Here is a 19,634-nt window from a genome sequence, read left to right on the forward strand (position 1 = left end):
AGTGTACGGACGTTCTGAGCTGAAGGATTCTATATCCAGAACGGTCCTCCGGGAAGGCCGGGCACAGCGCTCCCATAATGCACCTGACCTGGGTCCATCCCTTCAACACTGCAAGGAGCCTTTTTTTCCCCCCCCCCAACATACTTTTCTTCTTAGAAACCGTCTTCTTGTAAAACATTTCTTTTTCTACGTATGAGATAAAATGTTTGCTTTGTGGAAGGACTTACTTCAAAAGCTGTCCTGTTGTTTTATAGCCGTTATGACGAGTGCACGATGAACAGTTTTCCCTCATCACATGCCAAGCGCTTTTTATTTATAACCCCACAGAGTTGCCCGCATGGGATTTCGTGCTGAGGAAGCAGGCTGCCCTCCACAGTGCCTGCTGTGTTCCTGGGACGCACAATGGCTTGGGGTGTGTGTGTGCGCGTGGGTGTGTGTGTCTTACCTCGAAGATCTCCTCCCTGCAGACCTCCACGCGGCAGTGGCCTGCCTGCGGCTGCTGCTGTACCAGCTCCTGCCTAAGCACCTTCAGCTTGTGCACCAGGTCGCGCTTATACTTGGGGACCGTCAGACACTCGGCCTCCTCTGGCAGGCCGGCCAGAGCCAGCTGCTCGCTCAGCTGGGAGTGACGGCTGGACAGGGAGACAGAGAGAGATGCAAAGCCACAGAAAGACAGAGAGAAAAAGAAATGGAGATGATCATTTCAATATTTCAACTGGCCTCTGTAAACCAGGACCATGTGAATTGTTACTGCACGCAGCAAAGTGAGAGGCCTGCTCCAATTCCTGCCCAGCTGAAAATAAAGGAGATCAAACTTGTGCCTATGCTGTCAATTCTGGCAACGTCACTCAACGCCACCCAATCCCTCAGCATCCTTCCTGAGGGAGGGAGAAAGAGGCAGAGAAAGAACCAAGGGAGGAAAAGAGGGAGAAGGAGACAAAGAAGTGGAGATGTGCACGGGCTCCGAGGCACCAGCACGGTACAGCAGCCACACGGCCTCACCCGAACACGTCCTGAACTGTCCACACCAAGCCTCCACACACCTGCATCATCCCCACAGCCCGTGCAAGCCTCAGGAACTAGCTGACGCAGCAAAGACGCAGTTCAGACTATAAACCACAGCAGACCAGTTTTCAAACCGGTCGTCTTCTTTTAAGGCCCAAAGTTTTTACATTTCTTAAGGTCGTCTGTTCTTTCTTTTTCTTGCATCTTTCCAAATGACGCATGATGTGGTCTTTGAAAACTGGCCACTCCATGTTGCCTACACCTACCGCGGATATATTACATGGTATAATACCGTGTTGCCCAGTCCTGGTGGGGTTTGTGTGTTCCTTTAATACATTTAGCCATTTGGGATCTGTGTGGTGAATGTATCTTAGAGAACATTTACACAGTTAAGGGCTTTTGGGAGGAAGTGCACTAGAGAGGTTCTATGGTTTACTTAGTCATTATGTTAAGTACACTGCGATTGCCTTAAATGGTTCTTGAATAAATAAATAAAATAAAAGTCTGGGGCAAAGCAGACAGCAATGGGAAAGCCCAAAGCCTTCCAGTCCGACACTGCTTCAATTCAACAGATGCAGCCCTACACTCACTGGGCCTGTCAGGAAGTCTCTAGAATGACCCCGTCTGTCCTGGTGCTTCTTTTCCTGAACATCCTAAAGGCAACTGCCACTGTTAGAAAGCTGGCGTCTGCTGAAGAATCCTGGGCCGTGATGGGGATGTCACACGTGTGCTGCAGAGAGTGGCTCATACAGGAGCCCCACATTTCCCCGCCCCCCAAAAAAAAGGACTACAGCCAGTTTACTGGGTCACGGCACCAACCGCAGAGAATAAACATCAGCACTTCTGCCAGCGTGGTTTTCAGACATGGAGCACCGTGCGGTAACGCCCACCCTTTCCAATGGCACTTTTAAAAATATAGAACAAAAACCTCACTTGGTTAGCTCTATTTGGACTAGACCTTAAAACGTGTGTCCGGGCTCTCGGTGAGGCTGTGTAATTAAGAAGGCTGGTCCGTCTTTCGCTGGCTGGCTGTCGGACCCCTCTCATGTCATCGAAGGGCAGCGCCTGAGGTCATAAACCACAAGCGAAGGAGAAAAAGGATGTAAAAAGACAGGAGGCTTTACAAAACGTGCCGGTTCTCTGCTTGGTGGCGCGCCAACATGAGATAATGAAGCCATTTTGACGCAAGGTGTAATTCAACTTATGTCTGGCAGTCCTATGGTCAGACCAGAGCTCTGTACATGGAACTTGATGCCAAATGAACAAAAGAATGCAAGAATCATTTTGTGTACGATGGCCCTATAGTTCTGCTGCACAAGTTAGTCAAATTTCTTTTAGATTTTAAAGTATATTGCATTTTAGCCATCTGCGCTAGATTCCACTTTATTTTATTCCAGTTCAAAACTGATGCTTGAGGACAACAATGTACCATCAGATCAGGACTACTGATGTTGGCCTCAGGGGGCCATTGGATAGATACCTACTGATTAAGATGATCTCTCAAAAACACCATCTGTTCACTATCCTCTCCAATTCACAGCAACAGAATTCACCATTCTGCGTTATGTGCACAGGTAGGCGGACAGCCCGTAAGGTACGCTGGCCTGTGAACTACTGAACTTGTCAGACAGCCAAAGGCCCAGTGAGACGGAATAAACACGGGGCTTAAAACAAACAAACAAACACAAACACACACACACACACACACACACACACACACACACACACACACACACACACACACCTCCATCAAAAGACTCTTTATGCAGTGGCCACACCATACATCCCCATGCTGCTTAGCACTGGTGCCAGGGACGTTTTCCCCCGTGCACAGGGCTGGGCTGTTCGTGTGGGAACATGCGTGTGCCTTTGCCATTTCTCACTGGACCAGCAATCATTTCCTCTGCCTTCCACTTTGGTTAATGTAGTTCTTTAGAAAGTCATGTTTAGCGAAGACTTAAAGGAAGGAAGTCTAACCCAGGCCTATTCCCACTTAAAACTCCACGGCATCCAGCTCCAGGAAACCCTTCCAACAGAGACATACCCAGAAAAGTCCTACATGGAAACCACCACTTCAGGATGGAAAATCCACATATATTTAGAGAATGGTTGCTGAGGTCCCACGTGTGCTTCAGGAAAAAGAAAAAAAAGAAAAAAACCGCCATTACAATACTGCTGCTGTTTGTGTCCCTATAGGCAGAACGGATGCAAACACGAATAATAAAGGAGGCGGGTTGTGGCTTTAGACAGTGAAGCTGAATGTTTGCGGAGGTCTGGATCCAGTTCGGAGCGCTGTCTTAGATTAACTGGCCACTGGTTGGGTCGTGAAGCGCATGCTGGAGGCTGCTGGGTGCTCCCGCGATGGTAGAGATCAGGGGAGAGATTGCGTCCTGCACAGTGTGGTGAGAGTGTGTTTAAGGTGTGAGGGGAAGCTTTGCAGCCTGGATCCCCACCATGGCAAGGAGCTCACAAACAAACCAACCAACCCCAGTCTAACGAATGTCTTAATATAGCCACAATCAGCACACAAACACACACTCTCACACCCAAGATATTTCATCAATTCTTTTCCTCGAATTTGTACAAAGCTGCAGCCTTGTCACATATACACCATAACCACAAAACCACCAGTACACAGACACAGAGCAACACACAAGTCCAGGTGTCTGTCTGATTTGGGCTCATCTGAGAGGCGGACATGAACCCTAACCCTCCTAATTGTTAGTAGTCTACATCAATCAGCAATCCCCCCCCCCAATGGAACAAACTCAGAAAACTAATACATTGCCTACCAGTTGGTAAAGAATGTTTACAGATCTGGGAAAGGGCCTGCCAACAAGCTAACATGGCCTCATTGCATGATCTGCCTTTATGATGGCCAAAGCAGCAAATAAAGCTGCTTCTTCAAGAGGAACAGATACAGAGCATCACACACCCCTATACAGCTGCAACGCTGAGGAAAATTATACACACACACACACACACACACACACACACACACACACACCTCTCTACAGCTGCACACATGATCAGAGGAAACGGAAGACAGGACAAGGTCCTACCTGACATTTGAGTTTGTGCTCTCCAGGCAGGTACGAGATCCATTTGGACTGGGACTGCTAGAAAACCAGGAAGAGAGAGTTAGAAAGGTGTTGATGGGTGAGTCATCACTGTTGTCGTTATCATCATCGTTATTATTATTATTATTATTATTATTATTATAATAATCACCCCCACCAGTGCTATAGTTTCCTCAGAATGACACAAGAGACCAAGGCCAGACTCACTTGAGCACTAGGTGCAGGTTGGCAGAGAGACGTGGGTCTGTAAACTGCGTAGTTCGGTTGTTGTGGTCTACGAAGTAGACCCGGCCAGTAGCCGTGTTGCGGATCTCCCAGCCTGGCGGGAGCGGGCCAAGCTCCTCACAGTTAACGTTACTAAGATCTCTGCGCGCGCGCACGCACACGCACACGCGCGCACACACACACACACACACACACACACACACACACACACGGCGTCATCTGAGCAGGGGCACGGTATAAAGGGGTGTAGGTGTGCAGGTGTAGGGGGTTACCTGGGCACACGTGGGTCGTGCCACGTACTCACGCCGGTCTGCGTGTGGAGGAAGTACACCTGGCCCTGCAAGGTGGTTCTCTGCTCTGCAGTAACACAGGGAGAAAGTCAAGAATGTCAGAGCAGTCAGTCGTTGGGGCAAGAACACACCGTTCTCACAGATGAAGGTCTGCAAAGTGTGAACGCAGCTTCCAGTATATACGATGGGATGAAGAGTGTTGGAGTAAACTGTGTCACGTGGTATGGTTCCTCTGTCAAACCGTGTGTGTGTGTGTCACATTTGAGGTTTCTGTTTGGTTGAGCTTCAATAGAAGCAGACTGTCCTCAGCCCATCTTCATCTTCACCCTCTACCTTTTACCTTAACAGAGCTCTACACGCAACTCTAGAACCAACTTCTGGAGTTTCAGGAGGTGCACTGGACTGTACTTTCTATGCCTGCTCTAAAATCGAATCCATTTCTAGAACACACAAGTTCTAGATTCCTCTTCTGAAATCCTTTTTTAGGCATCAGAGATTTGGCCTGGGTCTTGAGTACCAAATTCCACTCCAGAGTACAGCGATACAAAGGGATTCTAAATAAATAAATAGTGTGTGTGCGTGTGCGCGCGCACGTTTGTGTGTGTATGTAACGGCTCAGTAACACTGAAGGATCTGGTATTGGAACATGCGCACACATGGAAGTGATGAAGGCCGTCTCGGACACTGATGGCCCTTATAAGGGCACAGACATCTGGGAGGCCCTCACCGTTCGCCCGCCGTGCTTGCATGCCAGACAGAAAAAGCGCTCTGCAGTGCATTTCCATCTGTGTACCAGGGAACGTTTGACATGCAAAACAAACAGAGGTAGCGGAAAAGTCATCGGCCTGCAAAGAAAAAAAAAAAAAGAAAGCAACCCAGAACCTTCTTCACCTCACCTGCTGCTGCAGACGTTACTGGCAGGCGTGCAAATCCTGCACCCCCTTGCATGGATGACTACATACTGGATTCAGTTGAACACCACTGTGTATCCAGAGTGCATGTAATGTCCCTGTACCTCACCCAGCATGAGGCGGTTCTGTGAACACTTACATACAAGTGTGTGTGCGCGCGCGTGTGCGCACTAACCGTATCCCTCCGGCAGGTCTGGCGGTGTGTGGAGGTGTGTTCTGCTCATGTAGTTCCTGTGTCTCTGGGAGCGTACGCGCCTCTCCTGGGCCCTGGCGTCCCCAGACATGATGCTGGTGGCCCCGTTGGGGCTCAGGATAGGCGTGTTCTCATCCAGCACACAGCTTAGGGGCCGGCCAGGGCTCGAGTACTCCGATGCAGGCCTAAACCGCATGCGCGTAAGCAGAGAGAAGAGGCCTAAGCTTCTAGGAAACAGGAGTGTGTGTGTGTGTGTCTCTCAATTAGACTGTGTGGTTCAGTAGAACAGAAAACAGCATGATAAGAGGAGGAAGCAGTATAGATGCTTATGTAGCTGAAAAAGTTAGAATGTGAGAGATTGTTAGTCAATGCAATTACATAAGAGGTTGTGTGTGGGGCTGGGAAGGATGTGAGAGAGTGCATGCACTCTCACACACACACACACACACACACACACACACACACACACACACACACACACACACACACACACGCATAAAGTGAGAATAGGGTTGTGGATGTGAAAGTATGTGTGGGAGAAAGAGAAAAATAGAGAGGGGTTTGTGTGGGCATATACAGAGGATAAGGATGTGTGTGCAAATGCATGCGTGTGTGTATGCATGCTCCTCCACACACCCTTTCTAATTAGGGACCTTACACGAATGAAATCAACCAGTGAGATCAGAAACAGAGAAGGAGGCACATGGAATAGCACCTTCTCACCTGGTTGGTCTCTCCCATTGCGTGGTCCGTGTGATGTGATTCAGGTACTGAATCCTGCCAGTGGCGGTTCTCCTTTCCTCCCAGCTGGACACAGATGAATTCAGCTCAGTAACTTTCGCCTGGTTAGCTAACATTAAGTGTCCTGAGGTAATTACTGGCTATAATTATACAAGCTGTTTTGCCAACATTAACCAGATATTTGATTTGTTTATGCAAAAATGTTTGGATCGATATTACAGATATACATTTCATGTATGCCAAAGAAAAGACTCAATGTCTTCTGTGCGATTCCGCTGCAGTGCATTTAGCATTAAGGGATTTAATGGACTACAGTACCCTTGACCCACATCACATCATTATGTAGGGAAGTCAAAGACACTGCAAAGAGATCCTGGGGTATGGAATGCAGCTAATGTGTGTGCAGCTGAAGGGAGCTGGGTTGAGTGATTGTGTGTAGTATGAAGCTCAAGGGAACTGGGTTGTGTGAGTGTGTGAAGCTGAAGGAAGCTGGGCTGAATGTGTGTGAAGCTGAAGGGAGCTAGGTTGCATCAGTATAACTGTCAGTGTGGCAGGTGGGTGTGTTTAGGTGCAGGTACAAACCCATCAGGTAAGTCATTGTCAAACAGCCGGCTACAGTCCACCAAGGGTCCTCCTGCTCCTATTCTGTCTCTGGACTGCAGACTCACTACACAAACACAAACGCGCGCGCGCACACGCACACGCACGCACACAATTACAAACAGTTTGAGAGCTTGATTCAGCTATAGCTACAGCTGGGGGCAGGGCAGTTAGAGAGAAAAGATGAAGGGGGGGAAAGGGAGAGAGAGAGAGAGAGAGAGAGAGAGAGGGAGAAGGGCCAAATAGACTGGATGTCTGGATGTTCTACTCACCCACTATCTGTCCTCTGATGGTGTCGTTATCACTGGGTCCCAGCTTGTTCAGGTCCAGTTTCTGATCTGTTAATCAAAAACAACCCAATTATCCAATTATCACTTTCACCAATAAATCCAAAACTCTTATTATCACTCTTCTTCACATCATGAGCGGTGATCGTACTGCAGCAAAATGGTTTCAGTCTGACACCTGACCTACACGGAGACTAGCTCAGTTAGTTTGAACTGCTGCCTTTTGACTTTAACTCCACTGATGCCACATCAGCACATGGCGGGAAACGCTGAATGAGAGACATGTCGGGATGGCCAGACATAAAATGTGGTTTTCCCTTTCTGGTGCTGCATGCATAGACAGATGGATATGCATGCTCACTCACTCACTCACACACACACACAAAGTTCCTAGAAAACAGCACAGCTCTGTATCCTGTGTGTGTGTGTGCGTGCGCGCGCGTGTGTGTGTGAGAGAGCATGCATATTGGAGGAGACAAAGTCTCGCTGTCAGAGAGCTATGTGAAGATCTGTGGAGATCTGTGGTGAGAGAAACTTCCTGAGGCTAAATCAGTCACTTTCGAAATACCACACAGCACAAACTCACATACACAAACTCACTACACAACTTTATACAGCACAACCTCACACAGTCACCAACATGTACCGCACAACCTCACACACATCCCTGGAGTCCTTGGGGAACATTACCACCGTGGCTCATTCTCTGGTCTGTCTGTATCCCCAACTGTCTCTGTCTGCCCGTGTATGTCTATCTGGCGTGAGTGTGTGTGTGTGTGTGTGTTTCAGATGGGGGCTGCTGTGGCTTGTGTGTCTCCCTCTCCCTCCCCAAAGAAGGAGAAGACTGAGTCAGTCTGCCTGGCTGGTCTCCACAGACTCACCCACCCCCACCCTCCGCCAGTCAGGCTGGCACCACCACCTTGGCCTTCCCCTCCTGAGACACCCTACGGACGTGTGTGTGTGTGTGTGTGTGTGTGTGTGTGTGTGTGTGTGTGTGTGTGAGAGAATGAAGCAAGACATCCATATGGGTATCTAGCCTCAGTGTAATGGTAGAGAAGTTCCTGGATGATCAGGGGGAACAACAGTGATCTGTGCCTTAACAATGTAGATATCAATAATACCACAAGCCATGGGGAGTGTGGATCTAAGTGAGCCAGGGCCACTCCCCTTCAACAGCCCGACACACACACACGCACAAGCGACTTACAGCCGGTGTCTTTGAGGCGGTTGATGACGTTGGAGAGGAGGCGCACGCAGCCCAGAAATCCTGCACCCTGCTTCTTATGGATCTTCTTATGGTTCCACACGCTGATGGTGATGGAGTCCAGCTTCCCAATGTACCTGAGAACACAGAGAGAGAGAGAGAGAGAGAGAGAGAGAGAGAGAGAGAGAGAGAGAGAGAGAGAGAGAGAGAGGGAGGGAGATTCATGGGTTCAACAATTATTAAGCTCCTAGTGAAATCATAAATACTGTGGTCCTGTTGAGTTGCACGTCCCGTTAAATGAGACTATATCACATCACATGAAATTAGGACATGAAAACGAACATCACTTATTACAATGAAATACTGACAAAATTCAAAAAGAACCACCACCTCCTCCACCCGTATCTTACTGTCATCACATAAACCTCCACCCCCACCCGCGCTCTGTGTTACTGCAGTACGGATGTGGAAAGGCAAAGCAGTATGGTGGTAGTGGACACTAGACAGAACCAGGTGTCTGATCTCCATCCAGCTACATGTCATTGTTATTCCAGCAGCTATAAGGAAGAAGCTCCAGGAAATCTGGGGCCTTTCCTGAACATTAATCGGGAAGATTTACGATACAAATTTTAAAAAGCTGCATTCATAAATCTTTTACATTTAAAAAAAACAAAACAAAACCTCATTTCACATGGCTTCATAGAAGAACAAAATCACACACACACGGTCCTGTTATTTGCATGCCACCAGTCATACAGCCTCACAAACTGACTCTGTGGAGCTTGGCGATTTGTCTAGAGGGCTGACTCAGCTTACATGCATACACGGAGGCAGACAGACAGGAAGGCGGACAGACATTTCTATGGAAGTCGCTAATTGCATCCCTTCTTTTTCTCCCTCTTTCCTGCTCCTCCAGATAGGAGTATCGCTAAACCACACTCAAGACTAATGGAGTTTCCACTGCACATCAGATCTAGTGCTGGCACACACCTGGAGCAGTCGCCCAAACCTTTATCCCATTACTTTTATACACACACACACACACACACACACACACACACACACACACGAATACAAACATGCACATGTACAAGCAACACATGGTCTGTGTGGGGGTCATCGTCATGTTCTCTTCTAGGATGTGAACTTGGAAATATTAGCTCTTAACTGGTCCACCCAGTAAAGTCAAGTCCCAGTTTCTTCTGCTGCTGGCTGGCACTGAAGTCCAGTTTGGTTCACTGGGAGTTCAGAGTCGGTGGTTTGGTAAAGCTGTGAAATGCTTGTGGTGTGTTGATGTAGGGAAAACAGAACAGCGCACAACACTGACTGTACTTAACGGCCGTGGTGGAGCCCTGGATGGGGGGTGGGCGATGCAGAAGCGTAAGCTTTGGCCGAGTGTGGCGTGACATGCACGCATGCACCTGCCTGAGAAAACACAGTCACACTCACCTTAGACACCATGCCCATTGCACACCTGAGACCGACCGACCTTGCGCACGCACGCACAGCAGACAGAGACAAACAAAACACAGATTCACATGCACACATATGCAGACACACAAGCTAAGACAAAGACAAGACAGCAACACCCACTTAGTCTCAGGGGTACTGCCGCCACCTGTTCTTAGTACAGAGGGAACTTTATGCGACGTGTGTATGTGTGTGTCTGACTGTATGTGTGAGTGAATGCTGCCTCAATAACCCTAGTGGGCTAGTGGGGGGGTTGGGGATGCGAGGGATGCTGGCTGCTAAAAATCAAATCACACTGCACTTCCACAAGAGTTAGGCGGGTGAAGCGCTCAAGTGTGAACTCCTTACATTCCTCCGGTAATTAACAAACACATTATGTGAGTAGACAGACTAATTACAAACTCCGGGGGGGGGGGGGGGGTGAGTACTGCACTCTCTCACACTAGACTTGGGGATGTTGTGCAGAGGCAGTGGTATCTTTAGATGTTACATGTCACGGTCGGGGGTCGTATTGGGGACTTTAAAATGTTAAACCTATGAAGACCTACACACCGAAAGTACAAGGAGACCTGAAGTTCAGCATGTCCTCAGGTGTCTCCTATAAGAGGTTGGTTAGCAAGTTAGCGGTGAAAACCTCACCTCACACTGGATCTAAACAAACAACAAAGATTCAGATTAGGGTCTGGACAGCATTAATTTGGATCTCATTGAGGGGTAGTGTATTGTCTGGGGGGGTAGCTGATCTCAGATAGATAGATAGATTCAACTTTATTGTCATTGCTCAGTACAAGTACAAGGCAACGAAATGCAGTTAGCATCTACCAGAAGTGCAAATAGTTACAATGTACAAAACAGAAGAGTGCCAGAATGTGCCCAAGTATATAACTATCGTATTATATATAAAATATATATGTAAAAATTGTTTCTAAATATACACTGCTTGGCCATAAAAAAGGTCACCACCTGGATTTAACTAAGCAAACAGGTAAGAGCCTCCCATTGGATAATTACTGCATGGGTGATTATATTTCAGCTAGCAACAAATGATTTAACCCTAACTGATGCTTAGCTGAGTAGCTTCTCATTTGTTAAACAACCATGTTGAAAGACACATCCTGTGATCATGGAAAAGATGTTAATCTGTTTCAGAAGGGTTAACTTATTGGCATGCATCAAGTAGAGAAAACATCTAAGGAGATTGCTGAAACTATTAAAATTGGGTTAAGAACGGTCCAACGCATTATTAAAAAGTGGAAGGACAATGGGGAAATATTTTCGAGGAAGGAACGTGGTCGGAAAAAAATCTTGAATGATTGTGATCAGCAATCACTTAAACGTGTGGTGAAATCAAATTGTAGAAAAACAGCAGTAGAACTCAGAGATATGTTTAATAGTGGAAGTATTTCCATACGCACAATGCGAAGGGAACTCAAGGGATTGGGACTAAACAGCTGTGTTGCCTTAAGAAAACCATTCGTCAGTGAGGCTAACTGGAAAAATGGCTTCAATCTGTTAGGGAGCATAAAGATTGACTTCAATGGATGCAATGGAAGAAGGTCATGTGGTCTGATGAGTCCAGATTTACCCTGTCCCAGAGTGATGGGCGCATCAGGGTAAGAAGAGAAGCAGTTGAAGTGATGCACCCATCATGGCTAGAGCCTACCATACAAGCCTGTGGGGGCAGTGCTATGATCTGGGGTTGCTGCAGTTGGTCAGGTCTAGGTTCAGCAACGTTATGTGCCCAAAGAATGAGGTGAGCTGACTACCTGAATATACTGAATGACCAGGTTATTCCATCAATGGATTTTTTCTTCCCTGATGGCATGGGTATATTCCAAGATGACAATGCCAGGATTCAGCGGGCTCAAATTGTGAAAGAGTGGCTCAGGGAGCATGAGACATCATTTTCACACATGGATTGGCCAACAACAGAGTCCAGACTTGAACCCCATGGAGAATCTTTGAGATGTGCTGGAGAAGACTTTGCGCAATGGTCCAAATCTCCAATCATCAATACAAGATTTTGGGGAAAGTTAATGCAACTCTAGACAGAACTAAATGTTAAAGTATAACAAGATATGTGAGATATATAAAGTATAACAGGATATATACATAATATATTAAGTATAACAAAATAATTAACAGTGTAGGTAGTACGTACAATGTAGGTAGTACGTACAATAATATAGTGAATACTTGCAGTGTATCTTTACATAGTATGTACAGTATAGATATAAACAGTAGTATATGATGTATACACTATATCCAGTATGGTGAATACTAAATATAAATAAGTCGGTGTAGGGGCAGCAGTATTTATCAGTGTATTGTAGAGTTAAGTAAAGTGATGGTGAATGGAAAGAAGCTGGACCCGAGCCAACTGGTTCTAGCACGGATGCTCCTGTATCTCCTCCCAGATGGTAGGAGGTTAAACAGTGTGTGGTTGGGGTGGGAGGAGTCCCTGATGATGCTGCATGCTTTGCGCACACAGCGCTGGTGGTGAATGCTTCCAATGGCAGGGAGCTGTGCACCAACGATGCGCTGAGCATTCTTCACCACCTTTTGCAGGGCCTTCCTGTCAGCCACAGTGGAACCACCATACCACAGTCACACAGTTGGTCAGAACACTCGCAATGGTACAGCGATAAAAGTTAGTCAGGATCTGAGAAGACAGAAGGTTCTTCCTGAAGATAAGATGTGTTGAGTGTCCATGAAAGATCCTCAGAGATGTGGACGCCCAGGAACTTGAAGCTGGAAACACACTCCACTTCTGTTCCATTGATATGAACAAGAGAGTGTGTGCAGCCTTTGGTCTTCCTGTAGTCCACAAAGAGTTCTTTGGTCTTTTTGTTGTTGAGGGAGAGGTTATTGGTGGAGCACCAGGTTGCCAGATGCTGGATCTCCTCCCTGTAGGCTGCTTCATCATTGCTGACGTGTCCGATCGCAGTTGTCATCTGCAAACTTAATGATGTTAGATCACACAGTCGTGGGTGAACAAGGAGAAGAGCAGAGGGCTCAACACACAGCCCTGCGTCATACCAGTGTTCAGAATGAAGCTGAATGATGGGAGTGAGTGCAACAGGGCGCAAGTCATTCAGACATGCTGCAGAAGACCACTTTGGCACTGGTGTGATGGTGGATGTCTTCCAGCATGTTGGAACAGCAGCCTGAGCCAGTGACAGATTGAAAATGTCGGTGAAGACCTGAGCTAGCTGTTCTGCACACGCTCTGAGGACGCATCCTGGAACGACATCAGGGCCAGCAGCTTTCCGTGCGTTTACTCTGTTCAGTACTGAACGCACATCCTCAGTGGATAACATGGGAGGTTCACCCTTATGAGGAGGAGGCCCATCCCATGTGGTGAGTTGTCTATTGCTGTGATCAAAACGAGCTTAAAAACTGATTAAGCTCATCCGGGAATGATGCACTGCTAGATGGAAGAGTTGGTGGGGGTGGTTTATAGCATGTGATGGACCGGATGCTCATCCACATGCGGTGGGGGTCAGAGCTGTGGAAGTGCTCCTCAATAGATAGTTTGTAGGTGTGTTTGGCTTTCCTAATGCCCCTTTTCAGGTTGGCCCTGGCTGAGCTGTAGGCCTCAGCATCCCGGGCCATTAAAGCAATGTCTCGTGCCTTCAGCAGTAGGCGAACTTCGGCATTCATCCAGGCCTTCAGATTAGGAAAGATCTTCACATATCTGCCAGTGGTGACATTATCAGTAAATGAGTTTATATAGTCTGTGACAGCAGAGGTGTATTTGTTCAGGTCTGTGTGAGAGTCCACAGTGGCTTGTGAGGAGAACATACTCTAGTCAGTGTTATGAAACTGATGCTGCAGAGAGGAGACGGCCCCTTCTGCCCACACAGCCTTTGTTGCCATTTTCACACGTTTGAGTGGCACATACCTGGGGAGCAGGAACAACGAGAGGTGATTGGACTGTCCCAGATTGGGGAGGGGAACAGCCTTGCATGGCTCTACAATGTTCATGTAAACCTGATCCAAAGTTTTGTCTCCTCTGGTTGGGCAGGAGACATTTTTATGAAATTTAGGCAGCACAGTTCCTAAATTTGCATTATTGAAGTCCCTCGCAACAATAAAAACTGTCTGGTTGTGCAGCTTCTTGTTTGCTGATTGCTGCACTCAACTCTTCCATGGCTAACTTGGCATTCGCGTCGGGAGGCATGTAAACAGCAGTGGCGACGATATTAGAGAACTCTCTCAGTAAATAGAAAGGTCTACACTTAATCATCAAATATTCCAGAGTCACAGAGCAATGACTTTCAGTTATAGTGGAGTCCGTATTCCATGATTTGCTTACATAAATGCACAGCCCTCCTCCTTTACTCTTACCGGAGTCTTCTGCCACTCTGTCCGCTCTAAACAAGCTGCGCCCATCCAGCTCCACTGCGCTGTTGGGAATGTCACTGTTCAACCACGTCTCCATCAGAAACATGATGTTGCACTCCATGATCCATCTCTGTGTTGTAATCCAGAGCTGGAGTTCGTCCATTTTGTTCGCCAGAGACTGAACGTTGGCAAGAAAAATGCTGGGAAGTGGTGGTCGATGCGGGTTTAGCCGTACTTTAGTCCCCAGTCCCCCACGCTTTCCTCGCTTTTGTTTACGATCCCTGCGCCTTCACTCGCTGCACCCAGCTGAGGGGGTTGGTTGAACAGTCCACGGTGTTATGGAGATTTCTTGAGGGACCATCAGATCACTAAAACCATTTATGCCATTGGAACCGATATCAAGTAGCATCTGTGGGCTGTAGGAGCTGCTTGCCTGACAGTTTGTGATAAATAAGCTGGTAACCAGTAAGCTAATTACTACTAAAAAGCAAAAACTGGAGACGCTGAGCCTCGCGTTGTGCACGTGCCGCCATAGTTGCCTAGGACTCAGGTCTCAGATCAGATATGTTAAAAGCAAACTCGGCAGGCTGCGCGTTTAGGCCCTTCTTTGTGACATCCTGGAATGTGAGTGGTTTTATTTGACAGAACTAAGGTTAAAAGGTCAAATACAGCATGTGAGCCCAGATACTTTAGTATGCAGACACGGCGTGTGCTGGGTTCAGACTGCAGACACAGTGTACTTTGCTTTTAAAAGACAAAACATTTGGCCAAGGCTGCAGGTCCACACAATAATATGCACATGTGCAACACACTCAAAACCCTTTACACATTCAATAACATTACTCTTTTTCTACTTTTTAATATTCATTCTAACAACAAATACTGTCACTCACTCACAGTAATGTTGTGTGTGCAGCATGACAGGCTAGACACACCTCACCACATCGTGACGCAGACAGCCTGAACACAGCCCAACACAGCATCACGCAGATAGCCTGAACACAGCGTCACACAGGCAGCCTGAACACAGCGCAACACCATCACACAGAGAACCTGAACTGTCTTGTGTGGTGTGTGATGCCAGGTACCCTGAGCCAGAGGCTGCTTCGCCCTAACTGATGATGTAATCATCGCGTTTGAAAACACACCGACAAAAATCAGTCGCTCCATTCCATGGCCTGCATGCCAAAAAAGGAGAGGGGGGGAGGCTGAAAGAGAGAAAAGGAGGAGAGAAACAGCACATAGTTTCTGTTTTGCAATTCTGTTGAGCTCCGTTGCCAGCAGGGCCTTTGGGTCCTCCCAGGAATTTCTTGACAACACGTCCGAGTCCAAAATCCAAGAACGACGAGAAGACACAGTCGATAAACACGCGTTCTGAACGGCACCAGCTGCTGAAGCTCTCGTGTGTTGCTATTGCATTACGGCGTGAGTGACTGCTTCATAACAGAACGCATCTCCACCGCAGGAACCTCCAAAACATGTCACGGGAGTCGATCAGGGAATCAGAAAAGGAACATTTCCTAAAATTACATTAATTCCTGTAACTGCCCGCATTCACAATGGATTGCGGTTTGGCAGATGAGCTGGTGCGTTCAGTTCTGTCTAAACAATCAGCAGAAAGCCGAACAGAACACGAAGGCTTGGGTGATAACACCACTTGACGCGCGAGGCAGCAGTACAACAGGCCGGTTAAATGAATGATCGAGAAGGCAGTAACATAACATTACTATTGTTCCACAGCTGAGAGCGATCATGAATCTTCACCCGCAAGTAGCTACAGATGCGGAGCAGCGTGGCCAAGCTGTCGGAACTAAACCGCACGGACAAACCAAAAACCCGGACCAGGTTGGGATTGAGGGCCTCGGTGATCCCGATCCGGAACGCACAGAGGGACTTACAGGTCGTAGTGCTGGTTCCATTTTGGGTCTAGCGTGTTCCTGACCGTGTCCGTGGAATGGCACTGGCCTGAGCCATCCACCACCACTTTAGCAAAGGGGTCGGGCAATCCTGACACAAACAAAAACACAGAGGTCATCCCTATGGAAACCATTTAATATAATAAAATAACTCTAATGTGCTATAATTACCATATTAACCTTGTATGATGACCCTCTAATACTTTATAATAGTGTTAACAATTGTTTACCTTGCACAGTAAATTCTATTTATTCTTAATTTAATTGATTATTAATGCAATATTAATATTATTTATTAGAGATCATCACATTCATAAGGGGAAATCTGTTTTTTAATATTTAAAACTCTTGTTTGCAGAAGGAATACCCCCACACACACCAGCAGCAGCTGTTGGAACAAGAGTGGATGTGTAAATAAATGAACAAACACAAACACAGAGTAACTTGTAATTCAAACAATCTCTCCAGGAAGGGCACAGGTTCTGCATCAGTGTGAAACCATGATGATAATGATGGATTTGTGGGGGGTCTGTATGTAGTGCTAGAGGCTATAGAGGCTTCAGGCTATGACACTATATGTTAGTGTTCTTTATCATTAAGACCCGCTGAATGATGTTCTATGCACGTGTGTGTGTGTGTGTGTGTGTGTGTGTGTGTGTGTAGTTCATAAGGTTTCCAGAGATACAGAACAATTTGGGCAGAGGTCCTTCATTAGAAGTGCAAGCAAAGTGCTTCTGAAGCTCCGTGAGATCAAGGCAGTTCATCCAATAATAAAATCATCATCAGATTACCAAATTAAGCACTTTGCTTTCACAATTGATTAAGCACCTCTGTCCAAAACATTTTATTTCTCTGGAAACCTGCCATTTTTTAGTCCACCTGTCATACATGTATCAAGACATAGGCACACATACACAGTTCGATTTTCTGAGAAATAAGAAAATTAACAGAATTTCCTTAGTCTCCTGAACTCCTGCAATAGCCTCTCCCTGGCGGCACTCTCAGCCATGCCAGGGGCTGGGGATAAACAGCCAGTGCTCTCCTCACTGTGACTTTTAAATGGCTGAAGTCAACGCAGAGCAGGCACAGGTACAACACTCATAACAGGAGTGACGGGAGACTTAAAACTAGTTACTTACTGAAGAAATCCTTCTTGGACAAGTTCTTCGCACAGAGAACTAGAGGGAAAGAGACAAGTAACATGAAAATCTGGATTTAAACAGGACACCTTTAATGCACCAAAACTCTGGAAATAATGACATTTTAATTTCCATATACACAAACAAACCCAAGAAAATAAAAAATGACATTTAATGCAAATAACTTCTAGATGGCTTTCATATTTGCTGTTTTTTTGTTGCTTTTCAAATCTTATGCCCACTTTTGCATTATTGTTGCCTGCTTGTGCTACTGATGGCTCCTTAACAGGAAAGATCCACAAGAACATCTGCTGGATCAGACCACAACAGCACGGGCTAAACCAGCTGCACCGTCAACCAAAGCTTCATAATCCCAAACCTGCAAATTAACAGCAACCATTGGCTGGCTGAGAATTTCAGAACTATTTGAGGTAAATACAAAGATGAAAATTCGTAACGTCTATAAAATCTAGATCTAGGTGCATGTTTGATTTGGGTGAATTTACAAATTTGCTGTTTTCTCTCCTCAAACATGTTATCTGGTTACCAGCAAAGATTCAGTTTAATTCTGTTATCAAAACACACCTTTATTGAAAAAACAAGAACAGCTCTCTAAAGAGGAGGCCAAAGGTGATAGTGGCTAGGACAAAAATAAAGAAATAAAGAATCCATTCCACTGGGTGCTTCTAGAGGAACAGGAAAGGTTTGCATTCATCTGTATAATCTGGAGCATTCTGACAAAAACACGATTATCATCTTTCTGTTCCTCTTACAGTCCAAAACGCAGTCAACATTTCGTTTCTAATCAATGACCTCATGACCCCTCCCAGCAGCTGAGGGAAAGTACAGAAGTGGTGTTTCTGTGAGTAACCACACTCCTGGCCTGAGTCACCTCCCGCCACCCTACCGGCACGGTGCCGTGGCAGGCCCCTCCCCCCAAGCCATATCCGTTACTCGGCCTGCTCGGTCATGACGCAGGTAGCATGGTCTGGAAAGAACACCCGGCACGCCTGCCAGGAACCTGCAGCCTTTAAAACACGGTTTAATAAAACCGGGTAGTCAACCACCGCCATGACCTCTCGCTCAGCCCGGCAACCCGGGCTCAGCGCCGGGTGGAAAAGGAAAGCCAACACCACGGCGGGAGAAAGCGGGAACGTGGCGAGACATTCCCCGGAGGGGAGGCTGTCAAGGGCTGCAGATGCTCATTTCCGTCACCGGCACCATGCCGCGTGTAACGGAGTACGAGGGGAGCGCTGGACTGTGTGGAGACGGTTGTCTCTCGGTGGCTTGACTGAAATAACACCACGCACGTTTGACTCGGCATGGCCTAAAATGTTTCGGACTGTTCACCCCAGATCTGACAAGAGCTGGGTACTGCTTTAGAAACTTTGCGATATAGTATCTACATTCCTTTCAGTAATTTATTAACCAGTTGAGTTTTTTGCCCCTTAGCTGTTCCAGGCCCATGAAGTGTGCACGCTCACACACACACACACACACACACACACACACACACACACACACACACACACACACACACACACACACACACGGCAAACAGAAACACATACACATAAGCTCTCAATCACACATAACCTAAAACACTCTTAAAATTTATAGGAATCGAATTACAGGCAGCAGAAATTAATGCTGAATGCTTTTCCTTCCTGTGTAGTTACGACATCTTAAGGAACACAAGAACATTCCACAGAACAGTAGAGCATTCTAGGGAACGCCAGAACATTCTTTTCCTCAATTACCCCGTTCTCTGTTTCTAACCCTAGAGCTGGGCTGTCATGCCCCTTGACAAAGGAGCAGCGGGGCCACAAATCTGCAGAGTATTGGCAGGTCGTAAAACCAGGCCTGTTTGGAGCGCAGCTGTGGGCCGGAGATAGCGGCCGCGGGGCCCATTGTGGTGGAGCGACAGCGTGGGGCCAGTTGCGGAGCTGCGTCAGGAGACCCAGTGCAGAGCTGGGCCGCGGGGTCTACAATGGGGTCGCACCAGTAGCAGCACTGCAGATCAGAATCAGGATGCGGCCCCCCGCCCCCAAAAAGGCAAAAACCCAGTGACTGGAATGGCTGGCATCGGAGGCCGTGTTGGGAGACTGGCGCCTGCATCCATCGTTGGCCTTGGACTCTGGTCCCCGCCAGCCAAATACCCTGGACAGCCATTAACTGGGAGGGAGACTGGAAATAGCCTGCACACCAGGGCTGTGCATGACAGGG

General features: G+C 47.2%; 1 protein-coding gene across 1 annotated transcript in view; it reads right to left on the reverse strand.

Annotated features, from left to right (window-relative positions):
• LOC113583267 (E3 ubiquitin-protein ligase SMURF2) overlaps nt 1-19,634 on the reverse strand; it is a 38,492-nt gene that overhangs the window by 6,669 nt on the left and 12,189 nt on the right. The window contains exons 2-12 of the mRNA XM_035528781.1: nt 17,409-17,447; nt 16,252-16,360; nt 8,540-8,673; nt 7,318-7,383; nt 7,028-7,112; nt 6,428-6,511; nt 5,687-5,889; nt 4,583-4,667; nt 4,293-4,451; nt 4,068-4,124; nt 446-632 (exon numbers count right to left, since the gene is read on the reverse strand). Coding sequence (XP_035384674.1) covers nt 446-632; nt 4,068-4,124; nt 4,293-4,451; nt 4,583-4,667; nt 5,687-5,889; nt 6,428-6,511; nt 7,028-7,112; nt 7,318-7,383; nt 8,540-8,673; nt 16,252-16,360; nt 17,409-17,447 — 1,208 coding nt within the window. The remainder of the gene's footprint in view (nt 1-445; nt 633-4,067; nt 4,125-4,292; nt 4,452-4,582; nt 4,668-5,686; nt 5,890-6,427; nt 6,512-7,027; nt 7,113-7,317; nt 7,384-8,539; nt 8,674-16,251; nt 16,361-17,408; nt 17,448-19,634) is intronic.

The sequence above is a fragment of the Electrophorus electricus genome, chromosome 1, assembly GCF_013358815.1.
Source record: "Electrophorus electricus isolate fEleEle1 chromosome 1, fEleEle1.pri, whole genome shotgun sequence".
NCBI lineage: Eukaryota > Metazoa > Chordata > Actinopteri > Gymnotiformes > Gymnotidae > Electrophorus > Electrophorus electricus.